At 45.1% G+C, this 23,938-nt stretch overlaps 1 protein-coding gene across 1 annotated transcript in view; it reads right to left on the bottom strand.

The window, feature by feature from the left end:
• The window catches only part of NXPH1 (neurexophilin 1), a 292,256-nt gene extending 269,694 nt beyond the window's left edge, over positions 1-22,562 (bottom strand). The window contains exons 1-2 of the mRNA XM_060156117.1: positions 22,167-22,562; positions 21,139-21,302 (exon numbers count right to left, since the gene is read on the bottom strand). Coding sequence (XP_060012100.1) covers positions 21,139-21,192 — 54 coding nt within the window. The 5' untranslated portion in view covers positions 21,193-21,302; positions 22,167-22,562. The remainder of the gene's footprint in view (positions 1-21,138; positions 21,303-22,166) is intronic.
• Positions 22,563-23,938: the final 1,376 nt, after the last annotated feature.

Here is a 23,938-nt window from a genome sequence, read left to right as displayed (position 1 = left end):
TCAGAGCAGAGGCTATATCTAGAAAAGTGCCTTAAAGAATTGTTCTTTTCTGTAAGAGTCAGCAAATAAATGACTGGCAAAGAAACAGCCCTTAGGACACATGGCAAGAAAACCCTGCATCTCATATTTGGTTTGAATGACTGACAAGTACACCAATGCGTATTGTAACAAGTCACTTTTTATTTTCTAGGTTAGTGGCTTCCAACAGCACCTGATATTTAATATTGGCCCAAACACTTTTGGAAGAAGTAACAGAAAGTGGACGCTGATAAGCATCAGGCAATTTCCTCCCAACTTGTGCTCACAAATGGCTTGTGAATGTTAAAATTCCAGGCTGGAACATTGCTCAAATTCTGATCCTTTCTGGGAAATGCCATTCTCTCTGGACAGTAAACGTCAACTCAGGCTACAAGACTGTGCAGATGGTATTCAGAAAGAGGGAAGTCTGTTCTCATTGTGAGCTGAAATGCCCTGGCTTGGAAATAAAGCTTTACCTTTCACCCTTCTGCTAGAGCTGTTAACAGCCCGGATTTCCATTCAAAGATCCACTCCTTTCCTTTTTCAATGGCACCACAAAGGAAAATAGGACCAGAGATTACTCACCAAGACACAATATTCAGTACATCAATTTTCTCCATGCATGGAATATTACTCCAGCTGATTAAAGTCTTGGGATTAGCCTTTTAAAGTGGCCACAAGTTGATCTTTAGTTTAAGCCAATTCATTTTCTTTTCAGACCTACACTACAGTTTTGCAAACACAGCTTTAGTCCCCTTTTGTTAAATTTACATATAGGAGAACTAATAATATAATTCGTAGAATAATTCAGTGACTCATTGGGGGCCGTATGGAAAGTAACGGCATGGCATAGCATTACAAGGCTCCCTCTGATAATCTGAGACACAAGACACAGTCCATCTTGCCCACAGTTCACTCCACAGTGCATAGAAGCTCAGATGATGAAATCAGTAGTATAAGTTAGACTTCTAGACTCCAGTTTCTAAAAATTGTCTTTGTCTTTTGCATTTATCAGAGAAAAAAGATTTCTACATAATTTCTCCACAGACCCATTTCCTGTCTCTGAGACAGGAAAAGCACCCCCCACGACAAAATGCCCTGTTTACCACAAGCACATAAATATAAGGCAGTAGCTAAGAAAGATGAATGTCCAGCTGCGGTAACCCCCAAGAGCTGAGAAATTCATGATTTACCAAAAACCTGTTATAACACCCCATGGGGATGTTAACTCTGGTTTCAATATTGAGACTCCAGTCAACACTGATTGCTAGAAAAGCTGCCTCATCCTTTCCACCTTTACCATGAACCAGCAATATTTCTCTAGAACCATGTGTCCCTTTTTAAAGGGCCCTTTTGTACTCGTTCTTAATTTTGAGGATAGCATAGATTAAGGGAAGAGAGATACCGTAGGAATCAGAAAGAGGAGCTAGTGGCTAAAATGTATCATCAGAGGATTTTCTACATCCTTCTCCATGAATGGTCCTAATTCTACCACTTCCCCAGTCATTAGAAGCCAAAACTGGAAAAGAACTAAGGGCTTAGAAAAGATGAAGAATTGTGTAGCAGGGGAAGCAAAGTGCACAATGAAGGGGAGAAATGCAAACCAAAATCACAGTGAGATATCACCTCACAACTGTTAGAATGGCTATTATCAAAACATAAAGAGATAAATACTGGTGAGGATGGTGAAAAAAGGAAACCTCGGCATACCACTGGTGGGAATGTAAATCAGTACAACCACTATGGAAAATAGTATGGAGGTTTTTCAAAAAATTGAAAATAGAATTACCACATGATCCAGCAATCCCACTTCTGGGTATACATCCAAAATATATGAAATCACTATCTGGAAGAGATATCCACACACCAATGTTCACTGAAGCATTATTCACAATATACAAGACACGGAAACAACCTAAGTGTCCACTGACAGATGAACAGATAAAAACAATGTGAGATATAGATACACACATATATACACAATGAGAGTATTATTCAGCAATAAAAAAAGAAGAAGGTCCTGCCATTTGTGACAACATGGACTTTGAGGGCATTATCCTAAGTGAAATAAGTCAGACAGAGAAAGACAAATACTGTATGATCTCACTGATATGTGGAATCTAAAAACAACAAACTCATAGAAACGAAGAGTAGAATGATGGTTGCCAGGTGCTGAGAGGTGAGGAAACGGGAAGAGGTTGGTCAAAGGGTACAAACGTTCAGTTATAAGATGAATAAGTTCCAGGGATCTAATGTACACCATGGTGACTATAATTAACAATACCATATTAAAAACTTGAAAGTTGCTATGAGAGTAGAGCATTAATGTTCTTACTGTAACAACAACAAGAACAACAACGAAACAATTATATGAGGCAAGGGATGTGTTAACCAACCTTACTGTGGCAAATATTTCCCAATATATACATGTATAAAATCATCACATTCTACACTTTAAATGCATACAATGTTATATGTCAATTATATCTCAATAAAGCTGGGGGGAAAAGCTGTGAGAGAGAACCAGCTCCAACAGACATTAAATAAAGCTAGACAGCCTTTCTAATTAACACAGTGTGGTACTGGTACATACAGAGGCAAACAGACCAATGGAAGAAAAACAGATGCAAGGATATTTAGTATACAATAAAAGCGTCATCTGAAATCACTGAAGCAAAGGTGGTATTTTAAACAATTGATGGTAGGCTGTCTGCCTATCCACTTGAAAAAATAAAATTAGACTTCTATTACACCATACATAAGACACAAATTCAAAATGGATCAGGGTTCTAAATGTAAAACAATAAAACAACCATGTATGTACAAGAAGAAAATATGGATGAATTATTATATTATCAGAGTGTAGGCTAATTGATAAATATGATCACATTAAATAAATTTAATTATAAAAAAAGGAAATTCTGATACATGCCGGAACATGGATGAACCCTGAGGACATTATGCTAAGAGAAATAAGCCCTGTCACAAAAGGATAAATATGGCATGATTCCACTTATACGAGGTACTTAGAGTAGTCGAATTTAAACAGACAGAAAGTATAATGGTGGTTGCCAGGGCCTGGAGAGAGGGGAAAATGGGGAGTTGCTCTTTAATGGGTATAGAGTTTCAGTTTTGCAAGATCAAAAGAGTTCTGGAAATTGGTTGCACAACAATGTGAATGTACTTAACATTATTGAACTGTACACTTAAAAATGGTTAAGCTGGGGCTTCCCTCGTGGCGCAGCGGTTGAGAATCCGCCTGCCGATGCAGGGGCCATGGGTTCGTGCCCCGGTCTGGGAAGATCCCACATGCCGCGGAGTAGCTGAGCCATGGCCGCTGAGCCCACACGTCCGGAGCCTGTGCTCCGCGGCGGGAGAGGCCACAACAGTGAGAGGCCCGCGTAAAGGTTAAGCTGGTAAGCTTTATGTTATACTTTACCACAATTAAAAATAAAAGTAGATTTTTTAAAAATTTTAACCATCCTTGCCAGAGACCAGCACGAACTAGATTCCTAGGGAACAATTCCTCATGAGATTTTCCCAGAAAAGCAAAGTAAGAAGCACACTCATCTCCTGAGCTGTCAGAGGGAGCAATCTGCATTGACGCTTCTTACCAAAGAGGATCCATTTAACTTTTGCCAATGCGTTTGCAAAACAAAGGAGAATTCGTGAAGCGTCTCTAGTATCAATCCCCACAGCCACCACCTCACCCTCTCCCCCACTCTTTTTAACACTTTATCATGCACCAACTTCTACAATCCCATGAAATCTGGAAAAACCAAGACATGTCTATAGGATGCCTACTGTAAAAACAGCTCAAGCATTTGAACAAAGGCATGGAAAATGCTTCCTTCTCCCCTCTTCCCACCACACACTAAATGGCTTTGCCTAATTGCTTGAATTACCCATCATGAATAACCCCCAGTAGAGGTGTGAAAGAGAAACCTATTAAATCAACATCACATATTCACATTCCTAGTCTCAAGGCCTTGCAAAGCCCTAAAAAAGGAAGATATAAAACATGATGGAGGGTCAAGGGTGTCAATGAGTTTCTAACGCATCAAGAACCAAGACATTAAGGAAGAAAATGATGCCTTCAGGAGATCTAATAAAATAAATAATGGGAATAGGAAGAATATTCAATAGGTCCACGGGAGCAGCTGCTCGAAGTTTTATCAATGATAGTAACACACCTAGAGAAAGAATGTATCAAAAAGATCGAAAGGGTCTGTCAGCATAGAAAACAAGGATTCAGAGAAGCAAGCAAGGTGATGCATGCTCAGCACTCTCAAGGATAGGAAGACACTAGACAGAAAAAGGGAACCTTCGACTCTACTTTGGGGTCTGCCATGCGTCTTATGAAATAACCTCAAAGTTATATATATATATATATATATATATATATATATATATATACACACACACACACACACACATATATATATACACATATACATTTATAAACACACACACATACATATATATATTTATATGTATAAAGTTTTGATTACTAATTGGACTCTCCAGAGCTACCATATTGAAAGTAATGTGCTCTGAATAGTGTTTTAGATACTCTTCTCACAGCAAAAGGGCATTATCAAAATGATTTGCTGGTTAGAGTGAGTCTATTTCTGTGTTAACTCTAGGAGCACTGGTAACGTTCAGTTTCTGGGCCCTGGACCAAAGCAATTGCTCCATGCTGATGCCACCCTGCAGGACTTCTGCATAGCTAATTAGCCAGTCCTTTTCTATCAGCTTTTCCCATGACTGTGTAATGCACAATATTTAATTTAAAATGTTACCAAATTTTTAAATAAAGAGTATGGGATACATTCCATGAAGCACATTATGGTAGTGAACCTGGTTGCCCAAGTTCATGAGGACCCTGAATGTCTCATAAGAAAGGGAACGTAAAAGATGGGAATGATTTCCTTGCCTATTCAACAATCTTTCATAATCATAAGCCTTTCATAAAGGCTTATAATCAACCTTTTTCAGCCATTTGAGGGTTGAGTTGTATATAAGATGACCATATAATTTACCATCCCCACCAAAACACTTTTGAAAATGAGATGGTATTTTTGATATAAATGATAGGCATAAAACAGGACTTTCCCAAGCAAACAGGGGTGTATTATCATTGTCTTACGGCCTTGGTCATTCAATATTCTTGACATATCTACTCAGAGAGAGGACTAATACTCTTTACAATTTAAAAAACAGCTAGAAATTTTTGAAACAGAGTGATCTCAATACATTATTCAATAAACAAAATAATCTCCCAAAGACAGAAAAACTTGTGATGATATTGGTCTGCTCATCTTCCCAAAATAATTTGTTCAGCTCGAGGTTAGTAAGAAAAAGGAACTCCTACTGCTTCTGATAAAGCCATCTGTGCTTCGGAAATGGCTGACAGGTACCTCCAGAAGAAGCAGTCAAAAGTCATTAACAATCAAAATCATGACAATTAAATACAAGGATCTATCAGGGTCTTATTATCCAAATTTCAATGAAAAGAATTCAAACACCCTCTCTCTCAAAGAGAAGAGCAGTTACTTTACTGTCTAAGTCCATTGGTTGCACTCTGCTATGAGGGTTCTCAAACCCCATTTTCTGACTGGCCTACAAGGAAAGGAATGGAGATAATAATTAGAATAAGCTTGAACCCCCAAAATTTTTCAAAAGCACATTCTTCTCTCATTGCAGATTTTCAGCCAGACTATGTATTCTGGGAAGATCTGGCATTTTTAAAAGTTCAAAGTTGAAAGCCCACATTCTATAAATAAATCTACAATGAACTGCTAAAAGGTTTATTTCTGATTTCTTATTTCCCAAACTAGGAACTAAGCATAAAAATACTGGGTCATAAAATGCTTAAAAAGTAGATTACTAAAAACTAATAGAACACATTATTATCTATTGAGCCAATGATGGGTCAAATGGCATTTGGAATCCTTGCAGAGAATATGAATATGACCTTCATGTATACCATTTACAGAAAGCAATTTTATTTACATTTTTAAATCCACATAAAGGTGAAGGATGATACTGCTGCTAAATGGAACATTTAATTTTTTGCCCCAAGGCATAACTAAGCTTTCCCAAGGTCAAATGTAGTACAAGACTGAAATGACGCCAGACTCTCCACCTTCATCTCATGCCAGAGGGCTTCTACTTTGGGCAGGAGTATCTTGGATCTACCTTTATTCTTCAGAAATAGAAAAATTCCTAAATTCAACATAGACCGAGTAATTCTATAAAATATTTTGTGAGCACTTTTCTATTTTACTTTTAAATCACATATCCAGCCCACAGTGAAAATGCCTATGCTAAACTAGTTAAATGTTTGGGGCTATTTTGACTATAAGGTATTAAGCTAAACAGATCTTCTAAAGTTTCTTAATTTGTATCAATGTGCAAAGATTTTGCTTATAAAATAACATGGATTTGCATCTCTCTTTTATATCTGTCAGCTCTCAGAAACACAGAACTCACAAGAATAAATGCCATGAGAAACACTAGAGTTTATGCCTCTTACATGTGGTTATCCCCTTACAAATAAACTCTACTCTCCTCTCCCTACCTCCTCCTGCCCGGACATGGCAAATAATTCAGAAAACAGGTGTGTGATTTGTTAGAAGAGATATGGATGTCATGGATCATTTTAAACTCCATCACAGATGACTGTAAGAGCTGTGCTTTATGCCCGGGTCTCACTTATTACCTTACCCTGAGGCCCAGGGATCATTTTTCATATTGGTCAGGTCAATAGATGCAGAGTTCCTAAAGAGACCGTGTCCCACACACGCCATCAGCAGAAGCTAGAGTCACAACCATCAGTGTCAAATCTGCATATATTACCTTTGTATCCCCCCTTTGATGCACTACATCTAATAAAACTACTAAATTACAGTAGTACCAACAGCGTTTTATGTACACATCCAGTTATTCAAATAAGGTCTATCCAGAGGGAGGGGTAGCAAGAACTAGTCACTGAAGTAGAAAGCAACCCAGTTCCTACTTTCAAAAAATATTTTAATCACACACACACACACACACACACACACACACACACACACACACTATGGTGTTGTAATTAAAAGCAGTGGCTCAAGAAATAGACTATCTGGAAGAGAATCTTTCCACCTTGCACTGTTCACTCACATTCTCAGTGCCTCAATTGTTTCATCTATAAAATGGAGTGTTATTAATGATATGACTAGGATGGGTATATTAATATATTAATATTTAGTGATATTAATAGTACCTTACTGATGGTACCTATCACCTTACAGGGTTAAGAGAACTAAATGAAAAAAAAAAAAAATCCATGCTAAAGTCCTGGCACAGTACTTGGCTCAGGGTATAAACAAGAAGGTAGAAGATTTTATCTTTTGCAGTCATCTCCACACCTTCCCCACTTTCAAGTCAAATCCAAGACACAAAATACTATCTCTGTGTAGGAACCCTTCTTGGGTACCCAGGACAATGCCTTGGAAGGAGGCATATGGTGGCCTACAGGAGATATTCTGAGCAGCATATAGGAAGGGTGCTGTGCTCTCAACCCACTAAATTATTTCATCTAGTACTTCTGGGGAGCTAATGTACTGCCACATACAAGCGTGCAGCTAGAATGAACTTCACCAGAGAAAAGCAGCCTGTATCCCCTGTCCAAAGGTCTTTGGACTTTAAAACCCAGTGGGCTGTACATTTTGATTATGTTGTGTGCAAATTTTAAGAGAATTTCAAGTGTTAAAAAAAAAGTAAATAAAAGCAAATACTGTTCACAAATTAATCAATACTTAAAATTAGATCTTAATAAAGGCCCACAGTGTTTGCCACCTGAAATTAAAACATCACAAGAATTCTCATTTCAATTAGGCAATCTGTTCATTGGGCCTGCCGATGACTTGTCTCTTCATTTCTATAAACACTTGGGTAGTTGCTGTAGAAATGGCCATTTTCTTGTGTTTTAATCATAATGGTTACTATTCCCATTAAATACATATGGCTTACGGGACAGCCCTGGGCAAACGGTACAGCCCAGCTGCAAGAGGGAAACAAAAGATAGGATTGGTCTTAGGGCAGAGCGGTGTTTCATCCCTGTAACAGCTGTGCTGGAAGCATGGGAACCTGGTCCAGAAACCTTTCCCTCAACTTTTTTCCTTTACTATTGATTCACCACTGCTATGTGCCACACACCTTTCTAAGCTCTTTGTAACACATTAAATCAGTTAATCCTGAATAACAACTCTGTTGGGTAGGAGGTATTGTTAGCCTCATTTTACAGATTAGGTAATTAAGATCTGAGAGGTTAAAAAGTTTGCCCAAGGTCACAGAATTAAGAAAATACTTTGCCATTCTCTTCCCCTCTTTTCTCCTAATAAGTCTTTTATCAACGCCATTTCCCTTAAGAATTGAAGTGAGAGAGAGAGAGACCGGAGGGGGGTAGGGGCATCCAGGATGAATGAAAAGGGCCTATTTTCTCCCTCCTGTGGCCAGGTCTTCACTGGAGCAAGAAGTCACCCACTTTTTCATCATTACTTTTCTATTCCTGAATAGAAGAGTAATGAATTCATTGCTGACATTGCACAGGTGCCATGATATTATCCACCTAGCTAGAAGTAGTGGTCTTTGGGAGGATATCAGCCATCTTTTGGCATGTTGATTTGCTGTTAAAACTTCTCATTTTTTTCAGCATTTGTTCAAGGGGGGAAAAATCCATCAGTCTGAGAAACGTGCAAATCCATCTGGCCACACATTAGAGCTCTTCTAACTGTGAAGGATTTCAGTCAAGAATGCAAGGCAGGATTAAACATCTCAGGCCAAATCATTCACTCTTCATGCTTCCACACTCCAGAACATTTCAGCCTGACAGCAGAGCTGCAGATCCAAAAGTGGGAGCTCAGCTCATATGTGCTAGTGCCAGTTCTGCTTTAGTTTGATAATGGCTAGAGATTGTGGCTGCCTCTGGTGCAGCTACTCATAACACTGCCTTACTAAACCATCAGAAATAAGGTTGAAAATCTAATATGAGGTACTCATCATTCAATTACATATTTCTTGTGAAAGAGGCAAAAACTCTGCCATGTTCTGCAAAATCTCAACATCAATAGCAATTAAGTTTCACATCAAGAGCAGAGAAATACTACACTGACTATCCATGAATAACTTCATATGCAGTGGTTTGCATCTTTCTCTACATTTAATGCTGTAAGACAATAAATGATGGTGCCCTGGCATAGGAAACTATTCACAAATAAGCAGAAAAATTATGTGAGTAAAGGTATTTTATATTTCCAGTTTTAGAGATCATGTAGTCGGTCCTATTACCAACAGCACAACTGCTCCAACAACAAATCACAACTCATAGTTCAATTCAGTTTTAGAATCAAACCTGGGATTAATTATGGCATTTTCAATGAAAACTTCTCAAACGAAAAGTGTAATGGATCTCATGTAATCTGATGCATGTTTTTAAGAGTTTTCCATCAAGTATGGAGCAGCATCAGCAATGTATATAGATGGTTGGTAAATTAGGGCATTGCTTCTCATTTAGAGGAGATGTTAACACAATAGTCTAGTGGCCATTCATACAAGAAGAAAAAAATATGACCATTCTAGAAGTTTACCTAGTAAACTTCGAGTGAAGTGGGGGAAAGGGGGAAGAAGGCTTGGAAAAGGTCACTATGGTTTTAGGCTGCGTAAAATTCTCAGTCTAATAAGGCAGGAGAAAAAAAATGCTTCATTCCCCAAACGAAATGCATAGTAAGGAAAAAAAAAATCCATAGTGGGGCTTACGGCTTGTCTTTGAGATCATAAACTAAGTAACGGATTAAAGAGAAATGCAGTCTTTAATATATGTTTGGAGGGGGAAAAAAAAAGAATGAGGATCTCTCATTTTTCCAAATTTTGTCCACATCAATGAAAAACAAGAAGGGATTTTAATAATTTCACTATACTCAGAAAGACTATTTTTATGAGTCTGATGCTAAATTAAAACCTCTATCCATTTTCCTATTCAAAAAATGCATATAAAATGTCCAGTGTATTCAATGCCAATAAATATATGGTTGATCATTTTAAACAAAATAATAAAGCAATGTTGGAGGGTGTGTGTGTGTGTGTGTGACTTCATGGTGACCCGTGGATCTCTTTGTAATCTAGTAAGTCAATAAATTCATCTTTCCTAAAATTTTGATTATGTACTTAGACGTTGCCTTGGAACCTTACGATCAGTTTCAAAACTGGCCACGTACATAAAAGAAGAAGCAGCCTTATGATTAGCACATCAGTGAACAAAGATGAACAATAAATTTCCATCACACTGTTAAACTCACTCAAAACAATCAAATACTTCATCGAACCATTTACAACTACCGATTGCACACCAAACCTGATTTTATATTCTCCCTATTTTAAATAGGTGTAATATTTTACAAGGGCTTCACGAGTAAGAGATTGTGAATGTAAAGCAGTCCATTAATTTTATATAAGCTGTTTTATATACCTGTGGGCCTCTAATAGCATTCAGCTACAAGGTTACAAGGAGAAGTATCATTTACTAAAGTTCAGTTGGAGAGGTTGGCATATATATACATCACTGAAATTCCAGCTATCGTGTCAGTAGTTCTTCTTCACCTAAATTGCTTTCATTCTATAGCTGAAAATACTGACATAAACAGGAAATAATGTAGTATCAGGTAACAGATTCCTATCAAGGAAATGGTACTGTCAAACCCAAGTTGAAATTTCGGGTCCAACAACTTATGAAAACAAAAGAATTCCCCATTATAATTTTCCATGGAATCCTTCAAAGAGTAGATGTACAGATATCCAGTCTTGCTCTTATGTGTGTGCGTGTGTGTGTGTGTGTGTGTGTGTGTATGTGTGTGTGTTTAACCTGTACATGTAAAAGGGTCTTCTAAGCCAGGACATTTTCTCCAAGACTTTCCATCATAAGTTTTCTGGCAATAACCTATCTTAGAGAAGGAAATCGGTGACTTCTTCCTTTTAGTCTATGGTTTTCAGTTTTATTAAAATTCCTGTTGATTTGCTGCATGATGTCTTTGTGTTGGCTCTGGAAGGCCCTGTTACTCTATGTGTAAATGTGCATTGTGACAGGTTAGGGGCAGGGATAGGCAGAAAAATGTAGGGCTTTGCAGCTGTTTCCAGCTAGCTGCTCAACTTCCTACATCATACTGCAACTTTGCCACATTTAGCCTGGTATATATTTCCAGTGAGTGGCGAGCCTGGCCTTTTTCCCCACTAAGTTGGTACAAGCTAATTAATATCTTTTTCACTTTATTGGGATCTCTCCTGAAAAAGGCATGACTATGGGGTCTGGTCTCACAGAGACAGTCTTTTAGACTTGAGAAAAGTAAATTAAAGTGACATTTCTGTTAATAACAAAGCAGGCTTATTACTTCAATATAAGCACTTCCTTAATTTTCCTTTCTCAGCATGCTACATAAATATAAATAAAAAGTCCTCCACTGGATTTATGTTACATATATCTCACAGAGTTTAATTATAAAACCTCTAAAAATGAAGATGGTGGGAGGAAATGATGCCAGTAGATCATACAGTGCTGGTGTTGTGTTGGCTAGCTGTTTCTGCTGGCAAGGAAACAAAGACACTCAGGTAATTACAATGTACCATGAAAGGCTGGGCTCCAAAGAAAAGAAAATTCCAGGGGAGAAGGGTATTATTATTACTTTAGTGGCTGGAAGTCCACAATTTTAAATTTTGTTCTCATCAGTATTATTATAAATGTTATTATAACTATGATAGTTTTACTGCAATTAAGGAGGAGGAGTTAGGGTTTTTTTAAGGGCCACACCCTATCTTCTCTGCAGCATTGATCTGCTGTAATAAGGGAAAGGCTGCCAGATGAAGACCAAGCACTCAAAGATACACACACACACACACACACACGCACATACACACACACGCACGTGCACATGGGCGCACACACACACACACCCCTCACTTGACCATAAGAACTGTGGCATTTCAGGGAACAGTGAAGACACCTGTACAGGAATACAAGTTTCATCCCAGCAGCTGCTCACCAGGAGCGTCAGGCAACTTCTAGGAGTGAGAAAGGCTGTGCCAGGGCGTGAGGGCTGCAGAATGGAAGAGAAATGGGGAGACGCTGTGCAATATACTCGGCAGGACCCTCAACAGTTCGGCGACTCCAGTGGGTGCAGGTGGGGCCCATTCCCACTCCTGGAAAACTGCAGCTGACTGGCGCGCACAGGCAAAAGGCCAGCACCTCACCTGGAGCTGGACGAAGGCCGTTCTCACCGGGGACCTTCGAGAATACCCTGGAGGCGTTATGCCTAAACCTTCCCTTCCCTTCCTATTCAATATTCGACTTCCCTTCACCTCCAGATTCGTTCTCTTCTCTCAGGCTTGCATTTCTCCAAGCTGGCTTCTCACACGGGTTGATGGAGCACTACCTGCCAGACCCCTGCTCCTTTAATACTGCGGGGATTTGCAGAATCGGGAGTCCAGAAAGGACTGGCTCTGACGCTAAGGCGAGAGAAAAGGACGGAACTTCCCAGCCAACCTTCGCCTTTGACACCGAGAACCCCTAGCGCCAACGCTCGGTACTCTCCGGCTTATTTCTGGACCAAATCAACCGTGTGACCGCCGCCAAGGAGGAACCGCTCGCACTTCAAGTGACCGTAGTGTCCGCTCTAGAGTGCTCGGGGAGGCCTGGGGGCGGGGGGCGGGGGGAGTGTGCAACAGAAGCCGGAGCAAGAGGGCGAGGGGAGGGGGAAGAGGAGGAGGAACGACGGTTGTTTATCAGTGTTCGAGGGGGTAGGGTTGGTGGAGTGTTTGTTTTGCTAAGTAAATAAGGAGAAACTGCCCCCCACCCCATCCCGGGTCTAATGATGATAGATCCCATGCTGCTTCGGGCCCCACGCCGGGGAGCCTAACCACGGAAAATAATGAGGCTGCATCCCCATTCGTCTGCATTACGGGCGAGCCAGGCACCTTCGATAACAAATATATCGATTCCCTTGCTCAGGCCGTTGTTTCGCCTGCTCTCCGTGAATAATTACTGCTCCTCTGGAAATTCATAATAATTAGGACTCCGCACCCCACCCCACCCCGCGCTGCTTTTCAAAGGCGCATATCTGGTGGGCGACTTGGTGGCTCCAGCCGTGCTCCCCGCAGGTGGGAGACAGGGCAGGACTCATTGTTCCCCACTTGGTTTTACTCTTTCGAGACAGTTGGTTCCCCTCCTACCTCAGTTTCCTTGTCTGTCAAACGAGTCTTTTACAGTGTTAAAGATGCTTGCCGCTCTACCTCACAGGATTCGCGTTTCTGTTTGGGAGGAGGGGTAGATTTAACGAACTGTGCGAGGCAATGGGGGCAGGCAGGGGAGGAGAAAGTGGAGGAAAAGAAGGATTCACCTCTCCTCAGGACAAACTCTGTGGCGACCACGTGACGCCGCCACCAGGGAGGGGGCGGGGAAAGGAGCGCTAACGAGAGGCTCGGACCACAGGAAACCTTGGGGACCTAGCGATCGGAGCTTAGTGTTCCCGGAAGACTGGGAGGGGGAGGCGGGTGGTTCAGGTCGCGACTGGGCGGCAGCGAGGTGTCTGCGGAAAGCGCGCACTCTGCTTGCAGAGGGGCCGAGCCCGCACCGCGGCTGGGAGGGAGGCCGGGCCGCGGGCACCACGCGGGGCGGAGCCTGTGGCGCTGTCCGTGGTCCTGAGGAGTCGCTCTGCGGGCCCGGCTTGCCTAGACGCCGGCCTCCGGCCAAGGCCCCATTCACCCTCCGCGCCACGGCCTCCCTCCGGAGAACCGCTGTTGTCCTGCCGGCTGCCCCAGAAGCATCGAAGCTCGGCGGCGTCAACGAAGAGTTCCCCAGAAGCCACGCTTCTGGTGTGAGGCCTTGGGGTCCAGACGCGAGAGGGCTGCACCTGTGTTTTCGTAAACCCGTTGGGACTGCTGGAGGTCACCTGAGGCTAAAAGCAGACACTGGAGAGCGCAACTGTGACGGCGGTGACTCAGGCTGGGAAACTTTCCCAGGCCCGAACTCCGCGGCTTCGGTCAGAGGGCTGAGTTTCCGAGTCGAGGGTCTGAAGCCTACGTCGAAGGAAGTTTCTCGCTTCTAACTGAAGAAGATGACTTGAAATGGCCTTGAAAATCAATGGGTGGGAAAGGGTGTCTGAGAACGGGGGTGGCATATGTCAGGAGGACGCCCGCTTCCTCCGGTGGGGCGAGGGCGCGGAGCCTCTCTTCGCGCCCCTCGAGCCGCTGTCTCGATCCTTCCCGTCAGAAGCCATTAGGGTGGCGGGGATATTGGGCGAGGCCCGGCCAGAGTCAGGTTCGGCAGGGACGAGGAGAGCGCCCACGAGCCAGTTTCTAAGGAAACACTCGGTTTTTACAAGCAGCAATTTGTCTTACTGTGGAAGAAAAACAGCACCAGAAAAGCCTCACGGTTCTCCATTCTCATGCAGATGCAGCGGTGTGATCCGGCCGCGGCCTGCTTATCACCCTCCCCACCGTATTTCCAGCTGGAACAAGTAAAATACGCTCATTAATTTTAAAGGAAGTGGGAGCCCGCGAAGGCTTTTCGCTAGCCGCGGCGGGAGGGGCACGTGCAGCGCGCTCTCTGCTCCTGAGGCCCTACGGCACTCACCATCCCCAGGCCCCAGCTCTGGGCTCCGACTTGCCTTCCTGAGCCCCCGACCTGATGCCGAGGAACCTTCTATAACAGTGGGACCCCTAGAAGGGGAATTCTCTCCGCCCCACCCCCACCCACCCCCCGCCAGCCCCCACCTCCGAAGTAAACAAAACATACTAGGGAAAGCTCTTTACAGAAGAGACAACCAGGTTTGGAGCCCGCAGCAGAAACGCGGCAAGCTCATTAGAAGTTTAAACAACAGCCAGCAACCCGCGAGGGCAGACAGCAAACTTGGAAAATGCGCCAACGCGCTCCTGGGCGCGCGGAGGGGCTTGAAGAAGCCGCCAATACATATCATCTCAATAAAAAGCCGCTCTTGAAAGGCTGGCATAGTAATTGAGATGGGCGCTCTTTCCTGATCTGGGTTGGCATTTCCTCATCTCGTGCTGACAGAGCCAGCTCAGGAAATTGCCGGTAATATTCATCTGGGAAGCACTTTCATTTAAGGTAATTCATTCGACTTTCACAATAAATTGAGTGACATCCTTACGGCGGAACCTTTTCATCCTTGATTAAGTGCTTGCCAAGCTTTGTTTCCCACTTTATTGTCACATTCCTTCAAGCGGAGTCGTCAACCTGCCCATCGGCAGCAGAAAAATGCGCGCGCGCCGTGTTTACCGAGCTCCGGGAGGGGTTAGTGCTGACTTAGAGAAAAAGAGCTGGTCTGGGGCTTGAGTAGCGGGTAAATCAAGATCGCAACTTCCCGCAAACTGACGGCAGGACTGGCTAGAAGAATGTAGGGGGAGGCGAGGGAGCAGACCCGCCTTGCCACCCAGCTGCTCTGGAAGTCGCTGACCCGACGGCGCCCGGCAGGCTAACTCGCCTACTTCCCTCTACTAATTAAAATGGCGCGGACTCTTAAGGTCTTAGAATGAGATCTGAAGCTCCTAAAGGACGAGGTTGCTTTAAGAGAACTTACCTGAATCGAATCAAACCTAGGCATTTTTTTAAAAAAGAAAGAAAGAGAGAGAGAGAGAGAGACAGAGAGAGAGAGAGAGAGAGAAAGAAAAAGAAAGAAAGAAAGAAAGAAAGAAAGAAAGAAAGAAAGAAAGAAAGAAAGAAAGAAAGAAAGAAAGAAAGAAAGAAAAGAAAGAAAACGCTTCCTAGCTAGCCACTTGAGAGCAGGCAAACTTTCACAGCTTCCATCAGCTTTCTTTATGGGAGGAAGAGTGCAACAAGAGGGTTATTCTTCATTCTCAGGATTCCCTTTTGACCCTTAATATCACTGCGGCGACAGTCAAACTCACTGAGAGCTCTTCAGACCCCGCAATTCCAAGCAAGGCTGACAAGTACCTAGGTATCTCAGAACTAGGCGAAACCGGGAAGGCATCCCTTTGCCAATGCGTGGCCCCTTCTCCCCCACCCCCTATAAAAATCAAAGAAGCCCAAGAGAGAAAATTGCTTATTTGAAAAAGCAATATCCAAATGCTTTCATCACTCAAATGCCCTTTTGAAAATATTGTGGTCGGTGGTTATTACCTGGACAATACTGTCAATTTCTGTAGTCTGCAGAAAATCTTCCCTCAGATAGAAAAGTAGGACATTGGTCACCTATCTCAAAAAAATCAACCAATTTCCCTGCCACCTGATATATTTTTCACCCAGACAACACTTTCATTAAGGAGGAAATAGTCGCCAACAATTCAAAGCCAGATGGAAATCAACTTCACACAAAGAGGAGCCACAAACTTAATGGCTTTCTGGGAAAACACTGCTGAGAAAGTTGGAGCAATTCTAGTTCTCTCCTTCTAATACTGAAAGCTGTTTCCCCAAAAGTATCACTAGAAGGCCCCAGACCAGTATAATCCTCCTGGAAGTGAGTAGAAGTGCGACCCACCCAAGCGCTTTCCACACCCCCAGAGAGCTGCTTTCCTGGTCAGTGGAGAGTTGACTATTTCAGGGAAATGCCTGGAGTGGTAGCAACTTCTCTTCTCACAGAGCCCTGGAATAGGTCTTGAGACTGATGAGTTCTCATTTTGTGCTGCTGGGGCATAGGCTCCTTTAAAAATCTAGGTTTAATCCTTTATCTGGAAGGCTGATCTAGGGCACAAGAGTCAGGAAATTCAGTGGGATTGGGTAACTTATAGTACTGCCTCCGAGAGCTGACCTTAATAGAGAACACTGAATCACTGCTGTTAGGTAATGTGCTTTTCTTTTCAGGAATAAGCTGAAATTAATTAAAATGTTCAGTGGTCAGCTGGCTTAATTTTCAAAGAATGGGAAGTACACATACCTAGTCCAAAGGATAGACATTGGTGATCTCTTTCCTGCTACTTTTCCCTTAGCTTCCACATTTCTTAACAGCTACCTTCATAGTGAGTGGAATTCACCCAAACAGTCTGGCTTCTAACAGTGTAGAGGTAGTATTCCATGAATATATTAACCATGCTTTAATCTCTGTTAAACAATTGGTAATGGAATTCATATTTTCAGGATACCCTAAATTCAAGGGAATAGATGAATCAAAATGTTAAGCACAAGTTTGAGAAAGAACTTTCCATTTTTGCCCATATCGGTTAAAAAAGCGACTAGGATTATTAGCAAATTAATTTCCTAGCAAAAATGGTGGGAACTAAATTGGAGGACAAGGGGCCTCTTCTCAAAATAGACTGTGTATGTGTGACTTGATCACAGTAGCATCATTCAACCTCTCAGCAGAATCTCTGGACTCAGTTTCTGAGTGACGTTTTTGTTAACATGCCCTGGGAGTGCTATTTTACTTAATTCTTGACTCTGAAAATTGCCACAGGTGAGCCCCCAAGCAGGACACCTCTGCCTTCTGCTGGGAGGTGCCCTCCCTGTGTGCTCATGCCTGTCCTTCAGCTCATAACTCAACTTAGGACCCTCATTCTTCCGATCCAGAAACCACATTGCCCTAGATTATCCAGTGTGTGCTTCAATTCTGTTAAAATGCTATTATCTGTTACCCCATTATATCATACTGAAAATATCCTGGAATCAATCCAGAACTGACAGGAGAATAAAGATTGCAGGACTTTTTTATTTTTAACAAGTATTATTACACTATAAGTTCCTCTCCTGCTGAATTCAGAATTTTAGATCTGCAATTCAATAACATTTAGTAAACAGAAGATTTCCTTGCCTTTATTTATTTATTTTTTAATGATTTCCCACTCCCCTGCATTTATGGCTGGAGTTAGCCCTGTGGTAATTTTTGAGTATCCTAGCTAATATGCTTCAGGAGTTAACTTTGCAGACACATCTCTAATTTCCCATTGCAGTATTAAAATAGGCTTCTAGTTTGAAACAGGACAGACCCATCTCTCAAAGCACAAAAAAAGACTCAAAATTCTCAAACTAGAACAGGCATTCAAAGAACCCTGGGCCAAGAAACATACTTTGAGAACATTCACCTAAATACAGGCTGGGAACTGTGGCTTAAATATGGAGCACTGATCTGCTGGATAGAGAGTTATTTTTCACTTAAAAAAATATCTTCTTAAAATTGGGAGTATTTAAGGTATGTCTCTATAAGCAGAAGCCTCAATATTGTTGCATAGGAGATACCTAAACAAATCTTGATCCTGGACCATAATGTGTGATTATTCCTTGGGAAATATAACTGGGATTCGAGGGGCTTAAAGAGAAAGGTGATACTGTGGTATCAGCTATGAGGCAATGTACAGAGTGCCCCTGTCACTTAACTTGTGGTGTGAGTCCATAAGGACAAAAAAAATTATTCATTTAACTCCTCCCTGGATTGTGGCAATTCAAGGGGAAAAATAAAATAATGGTTCTGCCACCCCTACCTTTTTGGAGCGTAACTTGAAGCATCTCCTGACAACCTGCAGGCATCTATTGCAGTTTCTTGCAAAGGTCTGGGATGTTTTGGGGTGCGGCTCCAAACAAATGATAAATTCAGTTACTGTTTCTGGTATTTAACAAAAGAGATGGAGAAAGAAGCTTTGACCACTTCTTGGTCTGTCTCATTGCCCCAGAGATTTAATCAAGGGTTTCTACGTATTTACTTGCCGAAATCCAACCTGTCCTGACTGCCCAATTCACCCTTCTAAATTCATTTCCATGGTAAAAGTCAGCTTCTTGCTCCTCCTGGAAAACAGCTTGGGATCTTGCCGACAAATAACCATGGGACTGCAATCCCTGGAAATACTGCCTTGGGTCACAGCCACCAGCCTTTTGTTTTTGTGGTGCGTGTGGTTTCTAATCCCTGACACACAAAACAACTTTAGATCGGAGAGAAAAAGAATGGACTTCTAAATCGCCTTCTCTATTTTATTGTTCACATTTTGTATTGTTTTGAGTGAAATTGGAAAAATTGTCTCCTTTCTCTGTATTGCCAAAAGGCATTCAGGTAATGAAGTCTGTAACTAAATGGTAATTGAATCAGCATAATTTTCACACTGAATGGTTTTCAAATGCTCCCAGTTTACAATTAAAGGAGAATTAATGCGCTTGTTGTTGAGAACGCAGCGCATTAGAATAAATCCAGCACTGTTGTTGCAATGAGTGGAAAACGGTTTAACTGCCAACAAACACATTTAAAATTTAACACAACGTATTGATTTCACTTCTACTTTTGACAGATTATTTTCCAGACTATCGAAATACTTGTTCCAAGCAATAACTGCACCACAGCCGCGAGCTTCTGCCGTGTGTGAGCACAGTTCAAGGACGTTACGAACAGTCTTGAGGTTCAGGTCCTGCGTAAAGGTATGCAGAGGAGAGGGGCAGGAGGGTTTCCATGGTCAAGGGAATCTTTAATATTCTCCCTCTGTAGCTTTCACTTTGGGTCCCTCCCTCTTCTTTCAACAAACAATTTCTGTGTTTCCTCTGGCCAAACTTTCTGCCCTGCTTCTCTAAGCTCTCAATGTCAGTGGGTTTACTGGACACAGGTGGGCAAGAATGATTGAAGATGAGAAATGGGAAGGACACTTTTTGCAGTGCGTCTGCGTTCTAGCCGGGGAAGGCACGGACTTCGGTAAAGGAGTCAGAAAGACAGTTCTTTTGGATTGGCTGCCCGGGCTTTCACCTGTTTACCCCAAGGTGTCCTGTAGGCGAGGACACTGACGCGCAGCGCCCTCTGGCGTCCGCGGCTGCCATGGTCAGGCGATAAAGGTGCAAACACACGCAACACTGAGGGTTCTTGGATTCCAGCTGAAACCCGTTTACACACATACCCTTACATTCATATTCACACACACGTATACATACACATTCATTAGCATATACAGAGTTCACACAACTAGCAGCCCTGCAGTCACAGGCACCAGGGCAACAGCTGGGAAACGCTCTCAACTGCAGGTATGGCAACACTTTTGCTCCAAGGATTGTGGGTTCTGAAGCCCTTGGGGTTGAGACGGCACCGCTCACCCCATTCCCGTTTATTCAACCCATCATGCCGCCCCAGCGCTTCTTGTTCCTACTCGGAACACATAGAGCCCTCAGTGCGCTCCTGCGGCCCAGAGGTAGGTTATGGGGTTCTGTGCACTGAGCACAACTTCACCAGCAGGATAAGACTGTCCCTGGCCCTCCCTGAAGTCAGACCCGAGAAATCGTGCTCTCGGTCTTGGCTCCGCGCCGTGTCCACAGCTACCAATCCACCACCACCACAACAATAAAGTGCTTCCCTCAAAGCCCCCCACCCCGCCCACGCAAACCCCAGTTCCAACAGTGGGCAAAGTCCGGACCTCAGAAAACTCGGCTCTGGGAGGACTCGGATGGTAGCTTTGCTTAGTATTTTCTCCCTAGCGACAAGGTCTGCCACTCCCTAATAAGGGGGCTCAGCACTGGAACTGGGGTTTGGTTATCTGGTGGGAAGGAGAGATTGGGAGGAGAGAGAAGGGGAGCCTCTACATGTTTGCTGGAGCATCTCTGACCCAACTCCATCTGGACGCTTGTGGGGCTCCTAGATAGTTAAACTTGTCCTGTCTGAACCCTACAAGTCGAACAAAGTTACCTGCACTTCTTTATGTGCCGCATCTCCAAACTGGGGGTTAGGTGGGTGGATTTACTTTCAAAGTCGGGGACCTGGGCAGATTCATTGCTTTCCATTCTCCACCTCCATTTCCTTTCGTTTAAACTCTGGATAAACTAATAAGAGTTCCCTGTCTTCCACCCCTTCTCTTTGCCTTCTCTCCCTATAAAGCATCCCGTCCAGCTATCTCTTCGGTTTCTGGGTATCTAGGGCGCCCTAGACGCGGTTTAGAATCAATCGCAGGAGAGGAGGGGGTACTGGAGCAGGAAACGAGGGTGGGAGCCCCGGAAAATCCCACAGGGATGGGGAGATCAGTTTGACAAAGTTGTTCCAACACCGTCGCTAGGAACGTCGCTCTCGCTGAATTGGCGGTCTCACCCTCCTCCCGCGCGCCCCCAGTTGCCTGGCCTTGCGACCAGGGTGTGATTGCGGGGGCGCGGGACTGGCAGCGACTTACCAAGTAGACGGTGGGCTGCAAGAGGAGAAGCACGTACCAGCACGTAGCCTGCATCCTCCCGCGTCTCAAACTTCCTCGGCGGTGCGTTCGCTGAGTCTTTGTTCCTTCAAAAACATAGATCCACCTGACATCCACTTTATAGAGCAAGGAGCGCTCTCAGCAGCCTAGATACAAATGAAATTAGACATCCCATGACCACGCGGGCAAGGTTAGGCTTGGCAACCAAGCGCGGAAAGGGGGTCGTGGCGGGAGGGATGGACCAAAAAAAAAAAAAAAACCCGGAGGTGGGGGAGGCAGGAAAAACTGAAAAGCGAGCAAATCCAGCGCCTGAAACCCGCGAGCGCGAGGTCCGCAGGCAGGCGGGCAGGAGGGTTGGAGGATGAGGGGCTCCTTGCGCCCTGTGCTGCTCGGGTGCGAGTTCCCGGGAGGTGGAGCCAGGAGGTGGCGGGGCACACAGAGCCGCGTGCAGGCTGGTTCCGAGACCAAGCGTCTCTGGCAGCGAGACCTGCCCTAGTGTTTGATGGCCGGGAGGCTCGGACTAAAGGCGGTGGCTGGTTCTTCGCCAGCCCTGGCAGTGCTCACACACGTACACACCAGCAGAGAGAGGTGGAGAGAGAAAGAGAGGGAGAGCGAGCGAGAGATATTGAGCGAGGGGGGCGCGGGAAGAGGAAGGGGTAGGTAGGGCTGACCAGGATTAGGTACCGGGTATCTCCACGCGTTTGGTGCGATGGGGGTGGGGAAAGTGAATGCAATTTGCATATAGGAAAGCCGGCTTCAATTTACCCATTCGAGCGCCCTGCACACACACAGATACCACGCGCATACACATGTACTACTTTTTTCGAGCGAAGGGGCACAGCCAGTCGCTAACTTCTAGAGTGGAAGCCTGCCCGGGTCTGTGAGGGTCACCCCTCAGGCTCACTCTGTCTCCCAACCAGTGGCCTTCCCCGCTGCCCCTTCCTGCTGCCCCACCGACCCCACCCCAAGGTGTCCCCCATATCGGGACTGTGGAGGCGGAGGGTACGTACCGCACAGGACTGGGGGCGAATCCAGCAAGCAGGGACCGCTCTGCGAAGGCTCCATGGAGGAGCTACTCGGGCCTGGCGTCTCCGGCGTCCCGAACATGCCCTCCCTGGCGCTTCATCTCCATGCTCGGGCGCGGACCGGTCCCGCTGCCTTGTCCAGCCTCGGCAGAGTCCGCGCGTCCCAGTACCCGGGTCGCGCTCAGGATTGGTTCCGCGGGAGCCTAGGCTTGGCACAGTTGGATTCACGGTGCAGGAAACTTAAGAGGCAAGAGAGGGAGGGGAAGTAGAGGGGGAAAGCGAGGAAGAGAGAAAGGGAGGTAGAAAGAGAGGGAGGGTGAGAAGCGAATGCGCCGGGCTACTGCACCGGACAGACCGGGACTGCCCGCGTTGGATGTGGGACGAGCGGTCCGAGGCTCGCTGATTCCCGAGCCTGCCGAAGGATGGTAGAAATGACTTAAGGGGAGGAGACTGGGCAAGTCCTCAGGACTTGAACTTGAGATATAAGACACTGGCCTTTCGGAAGAAAACAGCCACACGGCAGGCGCAAGCAGTCCGAGTTTCAGAGGGAGGGGTGGGGTGAGCTGAGCCCCGAGGATCCTGGCGCAGCCAGCAGCTGTACCTCTACCGGCGGCCCTGAGAACCCCGAGAGCCACTCCGGAGCGGAGTCGCAGGCTCTATCCGTGGTCCTGCCCGGCCACTGGGGGACGCTCTGGAGTGCGCTGGGGTTCTCGGCGCCAGTGCCGTGGTGCTTTCTCCGTAGGTCCACCGCTCGGCTCGCCTACCTTCCTGACTCGGGCAATTACATCGGCACGTGGGCGAACGATTCCTCAGAGACCAAGTAATACCCCGTGTAAATGGATCCCGCTCCTAGGCTCTCGGCGGGCTGGGCCCGCAGGGAGAAGTGGCTCCTGCGGTGTCTCTGGTGGCCGCAGTGCACCCTTCCCAAGGGTCGTGAGGAGGACTGCGACCGCCAGAGGAGTGGCGGGAAGCGTAGTGGGGCGGTGCGTAGGGCGGAAACGGGAGCCGGAGGGTGCAGGTCTCCCCAGCCCGCCTTGGGCGCCTACGCGGGGCACCGCGGACCTGTAGCTGGGAGGCCTGAGACCCGGGCGCTGCGGACCGCCAGCCATTCAGCGCGCGACAGCCGAGAGGACTGGGCGACCTTGCGCGCTCGACTCCTAGCCGTGGGCTGGGCAAGGCGGGGGTGCGGCCTGGGAGTGGAGGTGGGGTGATAGGGGATGCTTGCAGCCTTTGCCACCTCCCTCGCTCCTAAAACCTCCTCCTCGGCCAGTATCTCCCAGTCTCCACCTCTTTGCTCTGACTCTCACTGTCTCTGTTTTTCTCAGTCTCTCCCTTGCTGTCTCTCTCTTTCACTCTCATTTCTGTGTCCTCTTTCTTGTACTCCATGCCTGTCCCTCGGCGTCTTTCTACCTCCTTCTGTGTCTCTCTCAGGTTTTCTGACCCTCTCCGTCTCTGCATATCTGTGTCTCTATCTCACCCTCACCATTCCCTCTCAAACGTTGTCCTTGTCTTCTCCCCTTCACCCTGTCCATCACACAACCAACAGGCCAGCTTCACCCGTATCCGGTGAGATCCCGGGACCAGGCCCTCTCTGCCGGCGGGGAGGCCAGCATCTCCTCAACGGGTCCAGACTCAGTCCACAAGTCGGAGCAGACATTTTTCCTCCTCCTACCTCACCTGTTAGTTACCTCATTCCAGGCCAGGCACTAGCGAAGCCTGCCCTTCGCTTGTGCCTGGCCTGGAATGGTGCACTCTGC

Source organism: Lagenorhynchus albirostris, chromosome 8 (assembly GCF_949774975.1).
Source record: "Lagenorhynchus albirostris chromosome 8, mLagAlb1.1, whole genome shotgun sequence".
Classification (NCBI taxonomy): domain Eukaryota; kingdom Metazoa; phylum Chordata; class Mammalia; order Artiodactyla; family Delphinidae; genus Lagenorhynchus; species Lagenorhynchus albirostris.
The sequence above is the reverse complement of the archived record's forward strand: the minus strand, read 5'-3'. Positions and strand labels throughout refer to the sequence as shown.